The sequence below is a fragment of the Cynocephalus volans genome, chromosome 14 (assembly GCF_027409185.1).
Source record: "Cynocephalus volans isolate mCynVol1 chromosome 14, mCynVol1.pri, whole genome shotgun sequence".
NCBI lineage: Eukaryota > Metazoa > Chordata > Mammalia > Dermoptera > Cynocephalidae > Cynocephalus > Cynocephalus volans.
The window spans coordinates 26,687,447-26,711,283 of NC_084473.1; the positions used below are offsets into that span (position 1 = coordinate 26,687,447).

The following is a 23,837-nucleotide window of genomic DNA, read 5'->3' on the forward strand; positions in this document are numbered from 1 at the left end:
TTTCTTCTGCTTGCTCTACCCTGCTGTGCAAGCTCTTTGTTGTGTTTTTTATTTCTCTGAGTGATTCTTTCATTTCTAGGAGTTCTGCTACACTCTTTTTTAAGGAATTAATCTCTTTGTAAATTTCCTCCTTCATATTCTTAATGTTTTTTCTTGTTTCATTGTTTTCTCTAATTGAGTCTTCTTTTATTTCTTCCAGTTTTCTTAAGATCATTGCTTGGAATTCTTTTTCAGACACTTCAAGGATTCCTGTTCCATGGAGTCTGAAATTTGAGCATTACTGTATTCTTTCGGTGGTGTCATATCTTCTTGTTTATTTGTAGTTCTAGTATTTTTTCATTGACGTTTGGTCACTTGGTAGAGGGTTTTCTTCTTCTATTACACTGAGGTTGGCTATGATGATAAAGATTTCTTCCTCTATTTGCAGGCTTTACTGGTGACTCTGCTTATATCAGGGTAGTCGAGTGAGCAGTAGGTTACCTGTAGAGTGGCCCTGGCTGCTACTGGGGTAAATTGTCTTTGCTTGACAGTAGGTGTGATAGTGGCTATATTATACCACCTTGGGTCCTGATCCAGAATCTGTGGCCATAGAATGAGCGCCCAGCACCATGCGGGGTTTGGCTCACCTCAGCATGGTGTGCTATGGGTGCTGGCACTTCCCTCCAGGTCCAAGGGGTGAGGGGCTGCCTGTGCCATGCAGGTCTCCTCAGCTCACCTCCCTAAAGACTTTAAAATTCAGTTTCTATAAGATTTTTGGTAGAGTGTTTGGTTGAAAACTTAGGTAACTGAAAATTTAGATCTGTATTTCTCATTTCGAAATGACTTTTAATTCAGGAAAAAAAAAACCCCAATATTATTACTATCACAGTGTGTGAATTATAACTTTTTAAAAACACTGGTAAAATCCAAATGTAAGGTATAATTTGTAAAGGGAACTTAAAAACCTGTTGCACAAATTACCCTCTGCAACACTCAGGAAGAATTCCATTTGAAGATATTTTTGACCACAGCAAGGGGGGGAGGGGGTGTGACCAATACCTAATATGTGATGCATTTGGGAAACAAATGAAAAACCAAGCCAAACCAAAACACCCCAAAACAAAAACAAACAAAATGACCAGGTTGCATTTAGAAAACAAGTCAACCATATACACAAAAATACTTTTTTTTTTTTTTTTTTGCCTTTTTGTGACCGGCTGTACCGCGCTCAGCATTGGCCGTCCTTATGTAGGATCCGAACCCGCGGCGGGAGTGCTGGTGCGCTCCCAGCGCTGCACTCTCCCGAGTGCGCCACCGGGTCGGCCCACAAAAATACTTTTTAACTGCCTTCTGCAGATTCACAAGGCGTATTGGCAATATACTTCAAAAGGTTAAAAAATGTTATTTCCTTTGACCTAGAAGTTCTTTCTCTGGGAATTTATCTAAGGAAATAGAAATAAGTCCAAAAGATAAGTGTTTAAAGAAGTTCATCACGGCAAATGGAAACAACTTAAATGTATACATTTAGGGCACTGAATCAACAAATTTTGATATTTCCAAGTAACAGAGTATGAGATAGCCATAAAAATGCTGCTTCTGAGATTGGGGGTAGTGGAGAACATATAAGGTTCACTGAGCTCCTCCTCACCTGTAGACACTCTCTCTTGCACAAACATACACTTAGACACGACACACACATGTACATGAGGGGATGTACGATTGCATAAAAGGACATAAAGGGGGACTGCAAACAGGAGCTAAAAATGAGGCAAAACAAAAAACTCACGGGATAAACTGAGATAGGAAAAGAGAGTTTAAGTGAGTAAGATGAAGAGTAGGCACTTTAGAAAAGAAGATGCAAGAAACTGAAAGGAAAAGTGGGGTAGCCGCTATGGAAAACAATACGGTGGTTTCTCAAAAAAAATTAAACATAGAATTACCATATGATCCAGCAATTCCACTTCTGAGTGTATACCTGAAAGAACTGAAAACAGGGGCCCAAACAGATATTTGTACACCCATATTAACACCAGCATTATTCGCAATAGCCAAAAGGTAGAAGAAATCCAAGTGTCGATTAACAGATGAGCGGATAAACAAAATGTGGTGCATACATACGATGGAGTATTATTCAGACTTAAAAGGAAGGAAATTCTGACATGCTACAACATGGATAAACCTTGAGACATTATGCTAAGTGAAATAAGTCAGTCACAAAAGGACAAATACAGCATGAGTTCACTTAAATAGAAGTACCTCAAGTAGTCAAATTCATAGAAACAAAATATAATGGTGGTTTCCAGAGGCTAAGGGGAGGATGGAATAGGGAGTTATTGTTTAATGGGGACATATTTTCAGTTGGGGAAGATAAAAAAAGTTCTGGAGATGTATGGTGGTGATGGTCATATAACAATGTGAATGTACTTAATACCACTGAACTGTAAGTTAAAAATGGTACGTTATGTTATGTATATTTTACTACAATAAAAAAAGTAGATCTGAGAAAAAATTCTAAAGGACAGCATTAAGTCCTTGATATAGATAATTGCCTTATTAGCTATGTTTTCTTTTTCCCCCAAGGAAACTAGTCCTTAGTAGCACTTTGGAACACCTTATCTCTTGCAAATATATGTCAAATTTCTGAAATGCTACTCAAAACTTCACAATAACATGTTAGTATTTGAGAGTCAAGAGACGAAAGTTTTCATCTTTGCTCCAACCTTAACTATTTGCTTGGGAGCAAATCATTTAACTCGTTCTAGACTTGTGTTTACTATACAGTCATGGTTTGCTTAACCACAGGGATAGTTCTGAGAAATGCGTTGTTAGGTAATTTTGTCCTTGTGCAAAAGTGTATGATGAAAGGGAACAGCAATGAATTTTCCTATCATCTACACTGGCCACTAATTGCATGAGCATGGCCCCTCTAATTAAGTTACTAAGTCTTTCTGTGCCTCACTTTCCTCATCTGTTAAATGGAGATTAGAATAACATCACCCCCACAAGGCTATGAAAATTAATTTACAAGTAGGTATTGTGCCCAGCACTCAGTAAGTGCTAGCCAACTGTTATTAACTATTATTTTGCTATGGAAATGAGTGGGGATCATTTAAAAGTGCAAGAATTCTAAAGTAGATAACAATCCTTTCACATTAGGTTAGACCTAAGTGTGTCATATGCCTGGCTTTCTGTATTAAAGGTCTGAGTTAACTTTGGGAGGGTCATCTTATGGGCACTCCTCCTCAACAAATTTTGCAGTAGGTTTGTTTACATCAGCAGCACCATAAATCCCTGAGTAATGCATTGTGCTGTGATATTACGAAGGCTATGATGTCACTAGGTGACAGGAATTTTCCAGCACCATTGTAATCTTATGGGACCAATGTCATGGTATGCAGTCCATTGTTGACCGAAACATTGTTATGAGGTGCATGACTGTATTTAAAATGATCAGGGTGGAATACAAAAATTAACTCAAGGTTCTTTCCTACTATAATATTCCAGTTCCTCAGTATTTAAGTTCCCCAACAACACTTTTACTGCATTATAAATACCTTGGCTACATGGGTGCTTGAGTTTTGTGTAGTTTCTCCTTTTTTTTAAAAAAAGAGTATCGGTACATAGAAACTTCTGTTTTATGTTTTAACATTCTATTTTATATTTATATTTTCTAACTTCTAATTTCATTGTTTCCAATAAGTAGTTGTGAATTTTTAAGCTAAATTTGTCATTAGTGTCTCCATTACAATTATGAAAGCATAGCAATAATTTTTCTTAAATCTCAAAACCAAATTTAGAATTTTTTTTCCCCTAGAGGGGATGTGACTATCTGTTATTTTATACAACTTATTTATTTTGATTTTTAAGGAATATAAACTTTTTTCCCTAAAAAGCATTAAGCACAGAATTCTTTTGTTCCATAATATGGGATTCTTTCCAAGGGGTACTCTTTCTAGGTCTTGTCAATGTGGGAAAGCTAACTATTCAACATCAGGGTTTGCTCATAAAAGAGCAGGAGTGAATGCTTGCTTCATGCCCATTTTACTAAACAGATGTTTCTAACTATTTTACTCCCTAAGTATTTCTTTAAGCTTTCTCCTCTTTATCCCCATCACTGCTGTCCTAATTTAGGTCCTCATCAACTCTTGTGAGGACTATTGCTTTACCTTCAAATGGGTTTCTGTTTTCAAGGAGACTGCCTTCAAAACATTCCCTTCTTTTAACTCTGCTGTTGGCACTGAGTGAGCTATGTGAATATAAATCTGACTGTCATTCTTGTACCTTCCATGGCTCCCAGAGCCTACAGAATAAAACCCAATCAACTTAGCATGGCCAATGAGGCCTTTCATTACCACCTTATGTCCGATACTCTACAGACCCAATGGCTGCTGTCCTTGGCACATACCACGCACACCCACATCTGTGACTTTGCTTATGTCTGTTATTCACCTGGTGAAATGTCCTCCCTACCTTTTGCTGTATTTGCACCTGCCTGTTTTTCAAGACTTGGCTTAGAAGACATCTCCTCCAGGAAGTTCTTTCTCCCTGAACCAGCAGGTACTTACTATCATACTACAGTAATCTCTTTTCATGTCTGCCTTCTTCCTTGGATTCTAAATTCCTCAAGGGCAATGCTATGGTTTGAATGTTTGTCCCTGCTCAAATTCATGTTGAAATCTGGTTGCCAATGTAATGGTACTGGGGAGTAGAACCTTTAAGAGGTATTAGGTCATGAGGACTCTGCCCTCATAAAAAGATTAATGCCATTATTGAGAGAGTGAGTTCCTTTAAAAAGGATGAGTTCAATCCCTTTTTGCCTCTCTCTCCACCTCTATTTGCTCTTCTGCCATGGGATGATGCAGCAAGAAGGCCCTTGTGAGATGCCAGGCTCTTGCCAGATACTGGCCCCTGCATCTTGGACTTCCCAATCTACAGAACCGTGAACCAATAAATTCCTATTCATTATAGATTATCCTGTCTCAGGTATTCTGTTGTAGCAGCACAAAACAGATTAAGAAAAACCGTGACCATGTTTTATTAATTGCAGTATCCCTAGCATTTAGCACATTCCCAGTATTTCAATATTATACACAAGTCATCAAAATACTAAAGCAATATTCATCACAAAGCCCACCTTACTTTGCACTTCTTAGAATACAGACATGAAGAGCCTATGGCATGGAGAACTGGCAAAGGAATGGACTGCTAAAGGGACTGCTTAGTAATAAATAGTACACAGTAGGTGCTCTTTGTCATAAGTAATTTACTTTTTTAACATATACTTTCCTTAAAGGAACATAGTAAAATTCTATTTTTCCATGAACTTTTTGAAGAACCCTCTTATAATCTTTTCTAGGTACACTATACATTTTTTTTTAAAAAAGTAATCTAGATCCAATGCTTCATCTGCTTTATAGCTAAAGGCTTCTAAATTCACTTATTTCACTATCCAATTAAAATCTTTTGATTTTAAATAATCATTTCCTGATTTGCCCAGGATTAAATTTAGATGTTTGGGTGAACATGAGCCTTATCTCTCAAGCCATCACTTTCAACTGGCAGCATGTAAAAGGATAACATAGGGTTTTAGTTGACATCATAGTTTATTGCCATGGAAATACAAACATGGGTTTGTATTAAGCTTGTCTCAAAGCAAGTTTTAGGGGTGCAAAGAGACTGGGAGACAGGAAATAAATTATGTGAAAAATGTACACTTTAAATGTTGAAGTGCGCTAGGAACTCAGACCTTCAGTGATCTCATCTTGCCTCATGGCTTTAAACACCATCTATATACCGATGACTCTCAAATTTGTATCTCCAGGCTGGACCTCTTCTCTGAACTCCAAACTCATGTATATAACTGTCCTCTTGACTTCTTCAGTTAGATGTCTAATAGGTACCTCCACCCTCACATGTCCACCCAAGTTCCTGATACAGCCCCCTCCCAAGCAGCTTTCTCTGATCACAATCTTCTGCAAATCAGCAAAGATCAACTTCCCCTCCCAGTTGCAGGGGCCATAAAACCTGGAGTAATCTCCAACGTGTCTCTTTCTCTGCAGCAAATCCTGTCAGATCTACCTTCAAAATACAATCAAAAGATGTTCTTTTCTCCCACTCACGCTGCTTTCAAGCTACCATCACTTCTTACCTGGATTATTGTGATCAACTCTGAACATGTCTCCCTGCTTCTGCACTTGCCTTCCTTCATTCTATTTTCACATGGACCTTGAGTGTTCTTATTATAATCTAAGTCAACTTATGTCATTCCTCTGCTCAAATGCTCCAGTGGCTTTTTATCTCATCCAGAGTATGACCCAATGTCCTTTAATCTTTGATTGCCCTCCCTCACCCCATTTTTTCTTCTTCAGCCACACTGGACTCCTTGCTGTTCATTGAATAGGGCCTTTGCATACATCTTCCCTCTGCCTGGAATGCTCTTCCCCCATATATGGCTTGCCTCCTCTCCTCTTTTAGGTCATTACTCAAAATCACCTTTTCAATGAGGCTTTCTGTGGCCAGTGATCTAACCTTGCTAGTCCCATCCTCCTTTCATGCTTTATTTTTCTCCTTAGCATTTATCTAACATACACAATGTATTTTACTTATTTGTACTGATACTGTCTCTCCCAACACAATGTAAGCTCCATGAAGCAGGAATTTTTGTCTGTTTTTGTTGCTGTATCTTCTGAACCTAGGGAAGTGCCTGGTACATAGTATAAACTCAATAAATATTTGTTGAATTAACTGAAAAAAATCAGTGGTACATGTCCTTATGATCCTTATAAGAAATAAGAATTATTACTGAAAACATGAATAATCAAGTTCTATGAGCCCAACATCTAAAAACACTCATGTGTTGTTGGGTTGTTGTGGAAATCTGTCTCTGGAGGAATTTTGACTTTATTTTCCACAAGATCGGGTTTGATTTCTCATATCTTTGGAATGTGGAACTTTAGAGATGAATGTTTGTGAAGGAAGAGGAAACGGGGACTGGCTGGTTAGCTCAGATGGTTAGAGTGCAGTGTTATAACATCGAAGGTCAAGGGTCTAGATCACCTTATAGGCCAGCCATCAAAAAAAAAAAAAAAAAAAAAAGAAGAGGATAATGATAAAAATATAGGTGGGTATTAAATAATGTCCATTGTTTGCCATGTTGGATGAGCTAATGATTTTAAAAATTTATTACTACATAGAGCTTACTATTCATAGCTGATTGAAATTAGAAGTGAAAAAAAAAAAAGCTGCTCATTGATTGAATTAGCAGTGTCTGGCACACAGTAACATAATATACAAAATAAGTTAGACTTGGATGCCACCCAGAAAAGTAGTTTTGTTTCTAAAGTGATTCTATAGTATAGGCTTGGGTGTCCAGGTTGGTTACAGTTGAACTTAAGGATAAAATAATGAACAGTTATGAAGATACTATTTTTAGACCTGAAAATTATAAATCCTTAGTTGTTATTTCTTACCAGCTTATAAACACTTAATGAATGTACAGACCACAAGCTTTCAAATAAACTGTAGATGAAAAGAGCAATAAATACTAACCAAAGTTAGAGGTAGAATGGTATAATGGAAAGATAAAGGTTGGTAGACCTGGGTTCCAGCCTTCATATGTCACTAACTGGCTGTGTGATTTGGGGTGAGTCATTTAAGGTGTTTTAGTTACCTTACCTACAATATGTGAGGATGGACTGATATGATTCAAAGATCCTCTGAGTGCTATCATAAGATTTTTTTTACTTCAAGCTTAATAACTGTGGTAGGCAGAATGCACACCCACATGAAAGGATGTCCACATCCTAATCCCTAGAACTTCTTGAATACGTTATATGGCAAGCGGGGAATTAAGGGTTCTTATAATGTAGAAGGAGGCAGAAGAGAACCAGAGGGATGCAATGTGAGAAGGACTTGACCAACCAGTGCTGGCTTTGAAGATGGGGGAAGGGGCCATGATGAACCCAGGAATGAAGGCAAGCTCTAGGAACTGGAAAAGGAAACAGATTCTCTCCAGACAGGAGCCCAGCCCTGCTGACACCTTGATTTTAGCCCAGTGAGACCCAAGTCAGACTTCTGATCTCCAGAACTGTAAGTAATAAATTTGTGTTGCTTAAGCCATTAAGTTTGTGGTAACTTGTTACGGCAGCAATAGGAACCTAATAGTACAATCATGATATGTCCCAAAACTAGGAAAGTTGAACCCAAGGTTATCACAGATAGAGGGTTTTAAATAAAAATCCCATACTCAGGTGCCTGTAAAGAGCTCCAAAGCCAGAAGTAATCAGAGACCATGAAAAGTTGGTAGAAAAACTGTGGGAGTCAGTAGAATCTACAGGGAAATAAATTTTTTTTTTTTTTTTTGTCTTTTTCGTGACCGGTATTCATCCAGTGAGTGCACCAGCCATTCCTATATAGGATCCGAACCAGCGGCGGAGGCGTCGCCGCGCTCCCAGCGCCGCACTCTCCAGAGTGCGCCACGGGCCGGCCCGGAAATAAAATTTTTACTAGTGGATTCATGTGAAGAGTAGAAACCTGGGTATTTATGAAGTAAAAAAAATGGCAAAGGAAGAGACAAATTAGAAAGGTTATCCACAATCTTAGAGTTTCTTAGTTCTTGAGCTCTCAGTTTACTTACCTATAAATTGAAGGGCTGGGATAAATAATCTCTAAATTTCTCTAGCTCTGAAATAAGATTTTAAAATACTGACAGATGCTAAAATGGGCCTTTGACACCACTCCTCCACCCTAAAGTTTGAAGAGTAATTATTTTAGAAAGTACTATAGTTATTTTTAGTATCTGACCATCAAGTTTCATAGAAAGCTCTGATTTAGATTGCTAACAAGAAAGTGGCTCTGAATTTTAATGCTGACATTTTTATTCAGGTAGAGTGCATGAGAAAATTATTTAGTTTTCTTATTCTTCTGCCACTTCACATTTAAAAGTATGGTAAAAATTTACCTAGATGGATTTCCCAAGAAATGAATTATTTTAGATACCTGAAGGTTTATTAAGGCTTACTCCTTTCCATAGCTAAGCTTTATATATTTTTGATGGAACTATTTCTAAAGTAAAACACATATCCTAGTTTCATATAAAATGTAATGAGTACCATATTACCTTTTTGTGAAAAGAGTCATTACTAGTAACATCAATTACTATATTGAGCTGTAAGACGGTGATGCTCTAGACAGGCATCTGCAAACTATGGCTTGTAGGTTATTTTTGTAAGGTTAGGAGGTAGGAAGATTTTTACATTTTTAAAGGGTTGTTTTTAAAAAGAGTGATCTAGACCATATTTGGCCTGCAAACCTAAAATATTTACTATCCAGCGCTTTATAGGAAGGTTTATTGACTCTTGTTCTAGAAAAAGATGTGTAGGCCTCTGCACCAAATGTCCACTAGATTGAATTCTGTGCTCTGTTACTAAAGGAAGCACACTTTCTTGGCACAGTGTCTGACAAGGTAGCAGCTCAAATATTTGTGGAAAAATAAAGGCCACTGGTATTTAAAATTCTTTTGTTGCTTGTTGATATATACTTTCCTACCCACTCTCAGGTTTTTGTCAGTCACTATGCCTGCTGCCTCTAGCAGTGTCTTCTTTCTACACTCCACCTTTCTAATCTTGGTTTGGAAATTTGATAACATAGCTTATAAGCATTTTGTGTAAGATAAGATTAAATCGGTTATTTAAAAACCTTGGAAGGTTTCTGAGTAAAATACAGTTGGCTAGGTGGAGGGATTTGGTGACTTATTTTGATTGCCCCAAGGCCTTTTTGTATATTTCCAGGTTCTGTGCTATACTTGGGAAAAGCAAAAACACATGAGACAGATGAGGTCTTACTATGGCATATCCGATCAGTTTTAATTTTTATAACATAAAAATAGCATTATATCTGAAAAGCTATTCACCAAAATATTAAACTGAAGCATAGATTTTCTTGAGTGGTGGATTTTCTTGGAATATTTGAATTTTTTTGTTTGTTTACAATGAACACACATTACTTTTATAATCACAAACGCCATTTCCATTAAAAAGAAAATAAATCAGAAGGATCTCTCCATCCACTCTCACTGACCTAACTCAACTATTTTCATTTAGCATATTTTCTATCATTATCTGACAATAGTTATAATATCGTGTTTATGGGTTTTTATTTTGACTCACACTTGCGATGCCATAAAGTAACTCATGGTTAATATAATACTGAAAAATAAGGAGTAAATATAAAATACTGCAGGAATGTCAACAATCAAGGTGGTGAAAAGGTGGATGATCGTCTTTTTGACCTCTGCTCGGCTCATTTTATACAAGCTCAGACGAATAATACCCAATTAGGATAGTGTTATGATTGACAAAACACTTTACTTCATTTAGTCCTCACAACAACCCTGTGAGGTAGGCACATTCTCGGAGGTAAAATGAGGGGTCAAAGTCACCCAGAAAGGCTCAGCAGCTGGCGAAGGAAACAGAAGCAGGTCTCTGGAGGCGCTTCTAGTAACACTAATAATATTAGAGTTTTCATTAAACCGTAACCTCTTAGGTCCCCTCACCTGACATTCACATTTACAAATTCAAATTCTGCCTCTCCCACTCCAGGAATGCAGGCTGTGGGCCAGGGAAACCTGTAGCTCACACCACAGCGAACTGTCCATCCCTAAAGACCTCGTGCCAAGGCAGTCCTCCCCCTCCCCCGAGCCGCACTCTCGTATCGGTCCCGGACTAACCTGACCAGGTCGGTCATGCAGGAGCCCACCACTACCACCGCCGCCACCTCCTCCTTCCACTGCCTCCTGGGTTCCCCAGACGCCGCCATCGCTAAAAGGTGATGCTGTACAGCCGGGGACGCTGACCTCTGCCCTTTGCCCGACCCCGTAACCAGAGACGCCGCTCCTAGCCTCTCTGACGACGCGGGCTTTTCACGCGTCTACGCGGGTCGCCCACCTGAATGCCCGAAATAACCCCGCCCACCAACTGCCGCCTGTTCTTCCATGAAACTGTCTCCCTGCACAGCCTCACGTTATGAAGCCCTCCTGACATTGCGAGACTCCGCGCTCCTCGCCACTCACGAGGCAGGCGCTGAGGAAAGACCTTTCAGGCACTGTGGAGACGCCTTTCCGAGCGCCCGGCTTGGCGCGCCGCGGGGGCGCGCACGCCGCTCGGCTCTTGGGTCGTAGAGGGGGCGGAGCCGGGCGGGCGTTGGGGGAGCGCGCACGCATCCGGCCCGCGGTGCGCGCGCAGGTCGTTGCGTCGGTCGGGGGCGCGCTCGGGTAACCTGTACCCCACGTAGTCGCCGGTTACCGATCGGACTAAGTTCCAGGTACCTGGACTGGGGCTGGTGCGGGGAGGTTGGATCCCGAGTCGCACAGGTGGCGCTAAGAACTGTGGTTTAAATATGGCCCGAGGGCCCGCCTCCTCTTCCTATTGAGAAGGCCCCCGTTCCAAATATGCCCTGCTCACCCCCGTCATGCTGGTCCTCTCAAGAACAAGCCCTCAAGGCCACAGGCTTCTTTCTTCATATCTAGCCAGTCCCCTAGTCCCCGATTAAGCCCAAAGGATTAATCTCCCCTCGCTTGATAAGGGGATCATACGATTTGGGAGAAGGGAGAGTGCCCCCTTTTAGGTGTGCCCTAAAGTGGGGTGGTCATTCTTTGGGTCTGAGCCGACTTGTTTGTCTTGAATGTTGCCCCTTGGAGAAATTGCTTCGCCAAGGAAACTTCCTTAGTGCGCCGTATGACGTCGATGTGACACAGCAGGACGCCACCCCTTTCCGTTCCATGACGTCAGCAGGGCACCTGTTTCCGTGTTTGTCATCCCACCTTAATTGTAAGAACCTGCACGGTGGTTTGGACATCATTGTATTCCCCAGGCTACCGGTCAGAAGACCTTATGTGACCTTGTTGTGGAAGCAGATCCTTGTAAAAATAGTATTTTCATTTTTCTACTGCAATACCTCAAAATCAGGAAATACAAATTGCAGGACTAGCATTCAAGGGCAGCTGGCCGCCGTAAATTTTTGCCTATCTGAGACCTATTACAGTGCTGCTGTGTGTAAAAGTGGCTACTGAGATGAGGGGAGGGTGATCCCCCCCATGTGTCCGGTTCACCACAGCAAAGGACCATTATCTTTGGCTATTCGGTGACCTTTGATTTTGGAATCAGTATATTTTTTACCTCTCTCTTAGAGAAGTCACACTTCCTCATGGTTGAAACACATTTTAAAGCTGCACGAAGTCTTGCACTGTCAAAAAATAGTATTATGGCTGTTTTGGAAACAAAGAAATTCATTCCCTCGGGTGTCATCCTTAAGCCATGACAGTTGCTGAATAGGATGTGTTATTGTCACCTTTAATATGGTTTGGCTTCTGGAGTAGGTTTTTTCCCTATAGCATTTGACTGAATCAATCAGGCCAGCTTCAGCAGTAGGCCAGCAGTAGTCTAGTTTTTTAGTTGTAACGCAATCAGTTTAAATTCATGACTTTTAGTCTGTTCAAATTTTACAAGATGTATACTTAAAAAAAAGGATGCTTTTCTCTTTAGCTATTGAAGTTCTAAATGTTTATTTGAGAGGAAGGTGGGAATAGTGGACTTTGAGAGAGATTAGAGATCTGGATTTGAATTTTGATTCTTCTGCTTGCTAGGGTTGTGGTTTTGAACAAGTTACATTGTTTTGCTGAGCTTTTGTTTTCTTATCTGTAAAATGGGAACAATTATTGTTCTCAGGGAACATGATTGTTGGGGGAAGTAAGTGAAATTAAAGATAGAGGTGGGTAATATAGTGCCTGGTAATAGATTTTTAGAAGGTATTGGTTCTTTTTTTGTAGAAATGAGAGGTAAAATAATAATAGATACTGTGGGAAAAAACGAAGAATAATTTTGTAATACAAGTAAGACCCTTTTGCTTTTCTCCCAGATGAGTATTTTTGTGTTTTGCCTATGAACTAGATAAGCATCCTTTCAAGAACTATGACATCAGTGGATAGAAATAAAGGTAGAAATGTTTCAGAATAGAAAAAAATAGGCTTCAAAATAATGATATGGATTAGTGTACTGTACAAAGTCAAATTATAACAGTTATATCATCTGCAAAATGGAAATGAAAATATTTGCCTTACTGCCCAGGGTTGTGCAATAATGTATATGGAAGCTCTTTATAAGTCATAAAGTGTTTTAAAAATGTGCATAATTTTAATAGTTGATAATATAGCATGTTACATGTTTATTCTTTGTGATAATGTATTAGAATACGTCATCTGCTAAGTCATCTGTTAAATGGTCAGAAGAGGAACTTGTTTTATATTTGCAGAAAGGATGATTTGGGATCTAAAGTATAATGTATAAAGCTTTTACCTCCTCAAAGACACTTCTGGGTGTCATCATTGTATAGGGTCACAGTTATTGTTTTTTTGAAAGGTCACTGCAGTCCCTTTCTTTATTAGTATCTGAAATGGTAAGTTAAAACAGGAACTAGTTTTCAGTGTTTATTTTAGCAGGGACCTGTAAGTTCTCATGTGGTATGATGTATGAAAATGAGAACCAGAACATCATTTACTTGTAATTGTAACTTGCTGGAGATTAATTTGCTTTTGACGTGGGATTACCTTTCAGATTGAGGAAGAAAATGATTATTTGAATTGATTTATTCACCTCTGAAAGTAGAGACTTTCATTTAGAAATCTATTAAGAGGAATTCATATGTTTCCTCCCCCAGCCCCAAGTTTCCAAGTAATTTAGATATGATTTATTGGTTCTACTTTTGTATTTTCAAGTGTAAGGACTTCTTAGTGCCTTAAAGTCAAAGACTTTAAGATCCATGTTAGTCTGTGTTGCCTAATATCTAGATGAATGTATGTTTTCTTTATTTAATTAAGTAGATTTTTGCTACATCTATCCTTCAGATTTTGCTACATCTGTTCCCTTACCAAATATTTTGAGGGCATATTACCTTCTCTCCATACCTAGATATGTCTCTACTTTTTGTCCCCTTCATTTGTTAAAAAATGTTTATCGAATACTTACTTTAGTTAAACATTGTTGAATATGTATTTTTGTTAAACACTATTGAATAAGTACTTTTGTTAAACACTAGAGATTCAAGATATAGTCCCTGCAGGGAAGAAATCACATAAACAAGTAATAATAATAATTCACTGTGGAGGGACAGTTTCTTAAGAGAGGTAGATCAGAAATAAATAATTTCTGGTAACAATTGCAAGAAAGTTATGCTTGTTCAGGAGTTTTATATAGTATTATCAATCAAGTTCTTATTCATTGTGGGGACACAGAGGTAGGGATTCCTAAGCCAGTGGTGTGTAAGTTTTGTATGTTAGAGGGTGAGGGTTGTTAAGGAAGGTTTCTTGGCCTCAACTAAAGTAGAATGAGCCAGTTGTAAGATAGAGTGGCACGGCTTTAAGTAGAGCGTGGCAGTGTAGAAACCAGCTTTGGAAAGGAGGAGGGAATTGTACTTTAAGGTGCTCATCTGCTCCTGAAAAGCAGTTGTATAGTCCGTGTCCTGAGTAGTTCAACAGCGAGATGGTTTCTTCGGGGGGATCATTGGAAGAGGCTGCTCTAAAGGTGGGAAATGAAGTATTTATTCATGCAGGAGAAAATTCTGAGTGCTGAGCCAATTTTCAGAAACCTTGTTATACTTAGTTCCTTTGGATACTCTGTTCACCATTCTTTCCTTCTGCTTTCAGCAGTGGTGACTTACAGGTCAAGTTAAAATGTCCCCAGAAGTGGCCTTGAACCGAATCTCTCCAATGCTCTCCCCATTCATATCTAGTGTGGTCCGGAATGGAAAAGTGGGACTGGATGCTACGAACTCTCTGAGGATAACTGACTTGAAGTCTGGGTATGTACCAGAACCGATTCAGCCTTTCCTAATAATAAACCTTTCTTATCAGACTCATAAAAAGTGAACACCATAGTCATGATACCATCACATATTGATTCAGCTGGTTTTGTCCACTTCTTGATATTTTACATTTCAAGTTATTTTATTTGTGTTGTGGGCCATTGCTTTATAACGAGAATATTCACGTCTTTTTCTGGCTTATCTCATTGTGAACAGTGTGGCATGTGGGTTTTAGAAAGTGTGTTTTTTATTCATTGGCTTGTTTCCTTGTTACGTTTGCTGCAATCCAGCATACACTATAAGAATTTGGTTATGAGATTCTGGATCTGACATCGTTTGATAATCTTCTTTACTATGAAAATTACAATAGCTAGCCAAAATGAGTCATTCCTCACAAAGGGGTTGAAACAGCAAGCTCTCACACCTAGAAATGTTGCATTAAATAAGAAACAGAACATTTTATTTTGAAATAAATTTAGATTTACCGAAATGTTACAAAAATGCTATGGAAAATTAACATCGTTACAATATTATTAATCTATAGATCTTATTTTAATTTTGCCAATTTTTCCATTAATGTCCTTTTTTGGTCTAGAATTCAATCCAGAATACAAATTGCATTTAGTTGTCAAATCTCCTTAGTTTCCCCAACCTGTGACATTTCCTTTGTCTTTCTTTGTCTTTTGTGATCTTTAAAGAGCACTTGCTAGGTATTTTGTGGAATGTTCCTCCCTATGGGTTTGTCCAGTGTTCTTTTCATTCGAATGAGAAATGCATTTTTCCCCCAAGAATACTACAGATGTGTTGTACCATTTTCAGTGCATCAGATCAGGGAATACATGATATTCATATGCCTTTTTATTTGTATCTAAACATTGATCAATTGTTTAAGATTGTGTCTACTCGGTTTTTCCACTGTAAGGTTGGTTAACTGATTTTCCCTTTGTAATCAGTAAGTATCTTATGGAGTGATCCTTTGAGGTATGCAGATATCCTGTTTCTCATCACACTTTTGTTCACTAATTTTAGCATACGTTGATGGTTCCTACCTGTGACTATTATTACTCTGCTTCTTGCCTATGAGTGATTTTCCATTTCCCTTATTTTTTCCACATTTATTAATTTGAATTCTATTATAAGGAAGCACTGTCCCTTCTTGCCCAATTATTTATTTATTCAATTATTTATTTATGTCAGTATGAATTTTTAGATATTTATATTATTCTGTTGGTTATAATTCAAGTACTATCAACATTTATTTTATTGCTCAGTTGTTCCAGCGTTGTCATTGGGAACTCTATCAAAGTGGCTTTTGTGTCCTTTTGACATATGCTATGAATTGAATTGTGTCCCCCAAAGTCCATGTATTAGAAACTTAACCCCCACTGTGACGATGTTAAGAGGGTGGGAAATTCTATTGTAATTGAAAAGTGGGGCCTTGAAGAGGTGATCAGCTTGTGAGGACTATACCATAGTGAATGGATTAATCCATTTCGTGGTTTAATAGTGGTCATGGGTGTGGTTCTGAGGACTTTAGAAGAAGAGCCAGTGAAGAGGTTAGTCTCTCTCTCTCTCTTGCTTCTGCCTTTCTTACAACGTGATACCCTGTGTGGCTGTGTAGTCACCACCAGGAGAAGGCCCTCACCAGAAGTCCTGGACTTTGCACTTCCCAGCCTCTGAAACTGTAAACAATAAATATTTTTTCTTTACAAATTACCCAGTTTCAGGTATTTCTGTTATAAGCAACAGAGATGGGCTAATACAACATATGTCCATCAGTTTTTGACTTTCTTACTAGAAGTATTGCATTCTTGATTCTCTTTTAGCTTTCCTTGTTAGGCTCTTTTGCCTTTTACCTTCTATAAATCTTGCTGTTTTTGACTGAGCTGAAGACTTGTATATAAGGATATAAATTTAAGTTCTTTAGTGGTAAGATAAAGAAGACTAAGACACTTCTTTGGAATAGTAGGATGCTTTTTTATTTAAAGATCTGATATTATCTTCAATTTCATTGATCAAATACTTATTGAGCATTTGCTATTTGTCAGTCATTTTGTTAGTGTTAGGCATGCATAGCTCCTTTTTTGTTGAGGAAAAAGAATGTGGTAGAAAGAACTCTGGTGGGGTTGATAGGAAGAAAGTTTCAACATTCTTTTTTTGCCACGTCGAATTTAAAAGTTAATCATACACATTAGGGGATTTATAAATAAACTTCCATCCTAGGCAGGGATTGGAAATTGACTTTTTAATTTCTTTTACTGATTTAGAATTTCGTGCCATTTAGTCAAACAGCAGGCCAGATGCTTAGACAGGCTTTCCTAGCTTATAAATGGTGGAAGGAAGTGGGGATTGTGAAATGGAGACTATGTAAAGGACTCATTCTTTCTGGATTTCCAAAATTATTATAGACAGGGTAGATACAGATTGGGGCCTCTTAAATTACAAAGTGATTTCTTTAGACGGACTTCATCTCTGATTGGAGTCATCAGGGTCAGATTTCAAGAGGGTATTTTTCCAGTTGCCCTTACTGTTATTTTTGACCTGCATAAAGTAGAGTGATATACTTCCTTTACCGTGCTCATCTCTTGTCAGTTTGTTGCTTTGACTTTGATTTTATCCTTTGGAGACCTTTACATCGTTCATTTTTTCTTCTAGGTCTGAGAATAAAAAGATTTTCAAATGGACCACAGTGCCCTTAAGAGTAACTTTTTAGATTTTGCTATATTTTCATGTTTCTTTCCTTCTCTGATTTTCCTTTTTTAATTTTTATTTATGCATTGTGCTCATTTCTCTTTTTCTGTGTTTTTTAAGGTTTAAAACTGTTGGTCTTTTCTTAAATTCCTTTGACTCAACAAGATTATACCTCATCCTACCTATTTTCTCTTCCTTTCCACACCAGGTCTTCTTCTGGACCCAGCCTATCTTTCATTTTACTGCTAGGATCATATGCATTAGGGATTTGCTTCTTTTCTAGGAAGGGGATGAGGTTAGAGAAAAGAAGGCATTTCAGGTGTGCACTGAGAGTGTTGAGTTTGTGTAGCCAGAGGTGGCTCCCATTTCCTCACCGGGTCTCGATTTCTTTATCCATAAAACAAGCAATCAGATTAGATGACTAACATTTTTGCAGGTCAAAAATTCTGTGAAAACAACCCAAGTGTTCATCAGCTGATGAATGGATAAACAAATGTGATATGTCTAGAAATAGAATATTATTCAACCGTAAAAAGGAATGAAGTACTGATTCATGCTACAACATAGATGAACCTTGAAAGCATTATGCTAAGTGAAAGAAGCTCATCACAAAAGATCACATATTCTATGATTTCATTTATATGAAATGTTCAGAATAGGCCAATCCATAGAGACAGAAAGTAAATTAGTGGTTGTCAGCGGCTGGGGGAATAAGAAGACTGCTAACCGGTGTGGGGTTTCTTTTTGGGCTGACAGAAATGTTCTAAAATTAGATAGTGGTTATGGTTGCAAAACTGCGAATATACTAAAAATGACCGAATTGTGTACTTTAGGGTGAATTTTATGGTATGTGAATTATATCTCTGTAAAGCTGTATTTAAAAAAAAACTACCTGTGAACCATGGATATGTACTGGCTTGAATGGACATGAGATAGAAATAAGTCTTTCTTCTTTAGCTTGTCACAGACATTCTTTTCAGAGGTATGAAAGACCTGATAAGCGACTAAATAGCCAGTGGGCTGGTGACTGGTTTATGTAAAATGGTATAAACCTGAACTTCTTACTCCTTGTATCAGTATCCTGAGAAATCAATTAGGTTCATCAACATAAAGTCATATTGCATTTTTTCTGTGGATTCCTTTTTTGGGTGCTCCCAAATTCCTGATGTTAATTGAGTCTTTAAGTGTAAAGGGTGGCTCCGATGATAAATTCGAAGTGAATCCACTAGTCCAGGCTCTGTCTGGATTAGCTCTGTCTGAAAAATATTTGAAATGGCATTTAGTGACATTTAGTATTTATGGAATTTACTTTCTTTAGCTTTAAAAAAGGAATAAAAATACCTCTACCTACATTAACAAAGTCGTGCTGCATAAAATGATGTGAAGAGCCTTGTTAATCCAGAGCATTATTGATGCCTTTTATGTAGTACTTGTCTGAAAGATTCATGAACGTTCTTTAGAAGTTCATTAACATTTCTTTCCTCAATCCTTCTATCAGCCAAACTGAATTCCTCAAATTTCTGTAGCAAAACAGAGGCAGAGTTAAGGAAAAGAAGGACTTCTTTGTTGTGTGTCACTTTTGGCATTTCTTTCTTTTTTTTTTTTTTCTAGATCTGCAGCATTCAGTTATGAGAGTTGGGATCCACATTTCTAATTTCTATTAACACTAAGGGGTACACCCTGTAGGACACAGTATACATAGAAGGTGTAAAATGAGCAGACTTGTTTTTAGAGGTCACAAGAACCAGTCTTATTATTTTATGTAGCCACTTGCCCTTGAAGAGATGACGTCTAAGTATCTGTATTCTAGATCTGGCTCATAGGAGTAATAGGCAAGAACCTAATCAAAGCAAGATTTTTTTTTTTTTTTTTTAATAGCAATTAGTCTTTATTTCTCTTAGGGCACCTATATCTTTCTACCTTATTTAATACTACGTAAGTTTCTAAACTCCATTGGTAGGTGGTCAGTATCTTAAGGACAAGTTTCTTGTTTAATTTATTTTTATGCCTGCTTAAGGTTTTACCATCGTACCTTTCAAATGTAATGTAGTAAGTAGGGGTTGAATGAATGAATGAATGGGTTAGATATTTTCCTAGAGAGGTTGCTTGGTTTAGGGATCAGAGTGGTTTGTTCTTGTGGCTTCGAAGGATGTATTAGACTGTTAGTGTATTGCTTAAATTTTGTTACACATAATTCTTTTTAGTGACATTCCCTGACAAATGAGTTGACATTTTTGAAATTATAGTAAAGTGTATTACAGTACTTGGTTTACTCTTCTAGGTAAAATATACAGTATACTGAGATCTGGAGGGACCAAATTATTAATTTTAGGGAATTATTCCACGCAGTTACTGAATGTTTATTAGTTCTCTGCTCTGTGTTAATTTAATCACAAGCATGTGCTATTTGTAAGATGCCATATTTCGCCATTTTTAGTGATTTTTCTAATCTTGAAGATGTCTAAATGTCTGTTCAGCGTTCTGGAACTATGCCTGGCAAGTACAACAGGGAGGAAAGCACAGAGGGCTTACTGCACCCTGTGGTGGCTGAGCATTATTATCTTTTTTAGCATATTGCAGTGACTCAACCTTACCGGCACGTGGCTGTGTTTGGGGCATCTGCTGTGACATCTCATCTGCCCACAGCTACCTGTTGGATTTTTTGTCCATGTTCTGAATTTCATTATTTAGTCAAAAATAGATACTCAGTGTAAGTACTTGATTACTAAATAGACAGAACATTTTTAAACGAGGAGTGCTATAAGCTTTGAGGACTGATCTCAGTTTGGCTCTAGCTGGCAGGCTGGCCTCATGTCTGGAAGGAAACTGCTGCCCAGGGAGTCAAGAGTTTAAGTTTGAAGAGGGGCAATTTTTAATAATTTAATATCTAATTGTTCACTTGGCTTTTCCATTTCACTTTCTTTTCTGTACTCTTCTTTGATTTTATTCCCCTTTCTCCCCATACATATCTTCATACTTTATATATTTCTTATCCATAAACGTATCCCTAAACAATATATGGTATTATTTTGCTTTAATGGTTTTTGGTTTAAAAAGCTTATACGAATGATATCATACTATATATATTTGTCTGCAAGTTGCTTGTTTTGTTTAGTAGTAAGTTAATGAGATTTATCTGCGTTAATATTTATGGTTCTAGTTCTTTCATTTGTACTGCTATATCATATTATATGGTATGAATATGCCCCCAGTTTTTAATTCATTCTTCTGGTGATTGACTTTTACATTTAAAAAAAAAATTGTATGTTTTTTGACAAAGAGTGCCACAATGAACATACGTACAAGAAGATAAGTATGAGAAAATTTTCTGGGCCAAAGTTTTTCAAACTGGGTATGTTTACCCTGTAGCGGTTGTAAAATCAATTGAGTGAGTCACCCTAACATTTAAAAAATGAATGAGAACAGGATGGAAACTCTCAGAATGTGTCATATGTAGTAAGAATAAGTAGGGCTGACCCCGTGGTGCACTCGGGAGAGTGCGGCGCTGGGAGTGCAGCGGCGCTGGCGCCGCGGGTTCGGATCTTATATAGGGATAGCCCGTGGGCTCACTGGCTGAGCGCGGTGCGGGCGACACCAAGCCAAGGGTTGCGATCCCTTTACTGGTCACAAAAAAAGACAAAAAAAAAAAAAAAAAAAAAAAGAATAAGTATTATTTTGTGAATTTTCATTTCAGTTAAATAAGTAAATATGTGTGTACTGGGTCATAATGAAAAATATGTGTGTGATGATCAAAAAAGTTTGAAAGCTAGCCCTTGAGGATATATTCCTAAGAATAGAACTGCTGGCTCTTAGGGTATAAGCATCTTCTATTTTATTAGATATTTCCAGATTGTATCAATTTTCTTCCACCAAAAATGAATGAGAGTTTCCATTATTCCATAGCCTCACCAATACTTGATATTGTCAGACTTAATTTTCTGCCAGACTGATGGGTGTGAAATCATATCTTATTATGGTTTTAATTTCTGTTTCTTTGATTGCTAGTGTGGTGAAGGATCTTTTCATGTGTTTATTGGCAATTCAGATTTCTTCTTTTGGAGATATGCTTTTTCATCTTTTAAGAGGTTGCTTGTATATTCATATAGATTTTAAAGCATTCTTTATGTATTTTGGATGCTAATCTTCTGGCAGTTAAATGTATTAAAAATATCTGTGTGCAGTCTCTGGTTTATATTCTTATTTTGGTGCTACCGATGTCCAGGAATTCTAAGAAATCCTGGCCTATCCAAAAGTCATACATCTTCCTCTGAGAATTTTAAAGCTTTCCTTTTTCCTCTTCAGTCTTTAATAGAAATTTATGTTTTCTAAAAAATATAGGGTGAGTCAGCCGCCAAAAAAAAAAATATGTGGTGAGATAGGGGTATAGTTTCCGCCCCACCATATGGATAATCGGTTGACCCTGCATCAGTTATTGAGAAGACCATCTTTTGCTCATGGATCTATAGTGCTACCCTCTGTCATTATTTTTACATCACACGTGGACCTGTTTCTAGGCTTTCTGTACTGGTCTGTCAGTCTCCTTGTCCTTGTGCCAATTCCACACTAATTCCACACTGTCTTAACTATTACAGCTTTATGGACTATCATAACAGCTAGTAGGACAAATTCTCCCCATCCATTTTGTTCTACTTCTTAAAAATTGTCTCACTTAATCATATATTCTAAATATTTTTTATAACCTCATTTAAATAGTTGTATACTGTACCATCAGGAAACATATCATTATTCATGTAGCAAAAAACCCTGTTTTTAATTCATTGAGAAAAAGAAATGATGGGAAACTGACCTGGTGAGGAGTTAATTGAGAACTGATGGTCAGGAACGCTCTCTCTGAGGAAATGACATTTAAGTTGAATCATGAAAGATGAAAATAATTCAGTGTGAAGAGCTAGGGGATTTGATGTAAAAAGGAAATACCATGTGCAAATGCAGAAAAAAGCTTCCCATGTTCAAAAATTTGCAAGGCCACTGTGGTTGGAATGTAGTGTGAAAGGGAATTGAGGTGAGATTCTAGAGGTAGTTAGGTGTCAGATTATGCAGAACTTGATGGCCTGTATTTGGAAGCTTGCTTTTTTATTCTGGGTGGATTGAGAAGCTATTGAAGGATTTTAAGCAGCAGAGTGACATGATCTTATTTATGTTTAAAAATAAAATCACTGGTTTTTATATGGAAAATGGCTTGTGCAGGGTAAGGTATGCTAGTTAACTGGCCATTACAATGGACCAGGTGAGATGATGGAATCTTAGAATGTGGTGGAAATAGAAAGAAATGAATAGATTAATAAGCTATTTAGAAGGTAAAATTATGAGGATATTGAATTTGGGGTTTGAGAGGAAATCAAGGATGACTTCCTGTTTCTTAGCTTAAGTGAGCAGATGGTCATGCTATTTGCTGAAATGGGGAAGATTGGTGGAGGAACTGCTTTAATCCAGATTTATTGCTCTCTAGGTCAGCCATACAGCTATTATTGTAGGTCTTCTCATTGCCTCTTTCCTATATTGAATCTCATATCTTACTTTGCTGTTTTACCCTCTTGCTTTGTTGGAGTATATAGTCTTATAGTGTCCTAAGAAATGGAGAAGAGGAGATAGTTTTTGAGTTCTTGAAGTCTGAAAATGTCTTTATTCTAGTTATAAACTTGATTCATAATTTGGACAGGAGTCTGGGTTGCTAATTGCCTTCCCTTCGAATTTTGGAGGCCTTAATCTGTAATCTTGGAGACTCTCAACACACATTTTGTTATAGTTTCATGGATGCAGTATGTTCTCTTATTTTTCTAAGGATATTAATTATAGTTTTTTAAAAATTCTACTGTTCCTTGCATTATATCTGTTTTGCTCTCTGTCTTTCATTTTGGTGGTTTTCCCCTAACTGATGATTCTTGGCTGTCCATATCTATTGAAGCGTGAGGGTCTAGAATGTGAATTTTAAGCCCTTTGTGCATGGGTGGGGTTGTCAGCTACTGAGCTTCACTGTAGTTTGATCTGGAGGTCTTTCTCTGGGGCTGTAAAATAAAATGTGCCCGTATGGATGCATATATTTCTGTATATCAGCAAAATGCCAATTATTGGGCCAAAGAGTTTATGACTTTTAAGATTTTTATGTATTTAACATATTAGTATGTTGTATATATTTACATTAAAGTATATATAAATATACATATAATTATGTTTCTCTCCAGAAATTCATTATCAATTTTTACTCCCATTAGCAGTATATGAAGATGCCACTTCCTCTACAGTTTTGATAGTATTAGTATTATATATTTTGTAAGTTTACTTTCTAATCCAAT

At 37.6% G+C, this 23,837-nt stretch overlaps 2 protein-coding genes across 4 annotated transcripts in view; one reads left to right on the forward strand and one right to left on the reverse strand.

Moving 5' to 3' along the window:
* RBKS (ribokinase) overlaps positions 1 to 10,912 on the reverse strand; it is a 106,109-nt gene extending 95,197 nt beyond the window's left edge. The window contains exon 1 of the mRNA XM_063078747.1: positions 10,706 to 10,912. Coding sequence (XP_062934817.1) covers positions 10,706 to 10,794 — 89 coding nt within the window. The 5' untranslated portion in view covers positions 10,795 to 10,912. The remainder of the gene's footprint in view (positions 1 to 10,705) is intronic.
* A 282-nt stretch (positions 10,913 to 11,194) lies between these two features.
* The window catches only part of BABAM2 (BRISC and BRCA1 A complex member 2), a 427,256-nt gene continuing 414,613 nt past the window's right edge, over positions 11,195 to 23,837 (forward strand). For 2 of the 3 annotated variants that reach the window (XM_063078470.1, XM_063078472.1), the window contains exons 1-2: positions 11,196 to 11,298; positions 14,675 to 14,829. In XM_063078470.1, coding sequence (XP_062934540.1) covers positions 14,702 to 14,829 — 128 coding nt within the window. In that variant the 5' untranslated portion in view covers positions 11,196 to 11,298; positions 14,675 to 14,701. Of the gene's footprint in view, positions 11,299 to 14,674; positions 14,830 to 23,837 lie in introns of all 3 variants that reach the window. The other variant, XM_063078471.1, reaches the window with a different exon arrangement.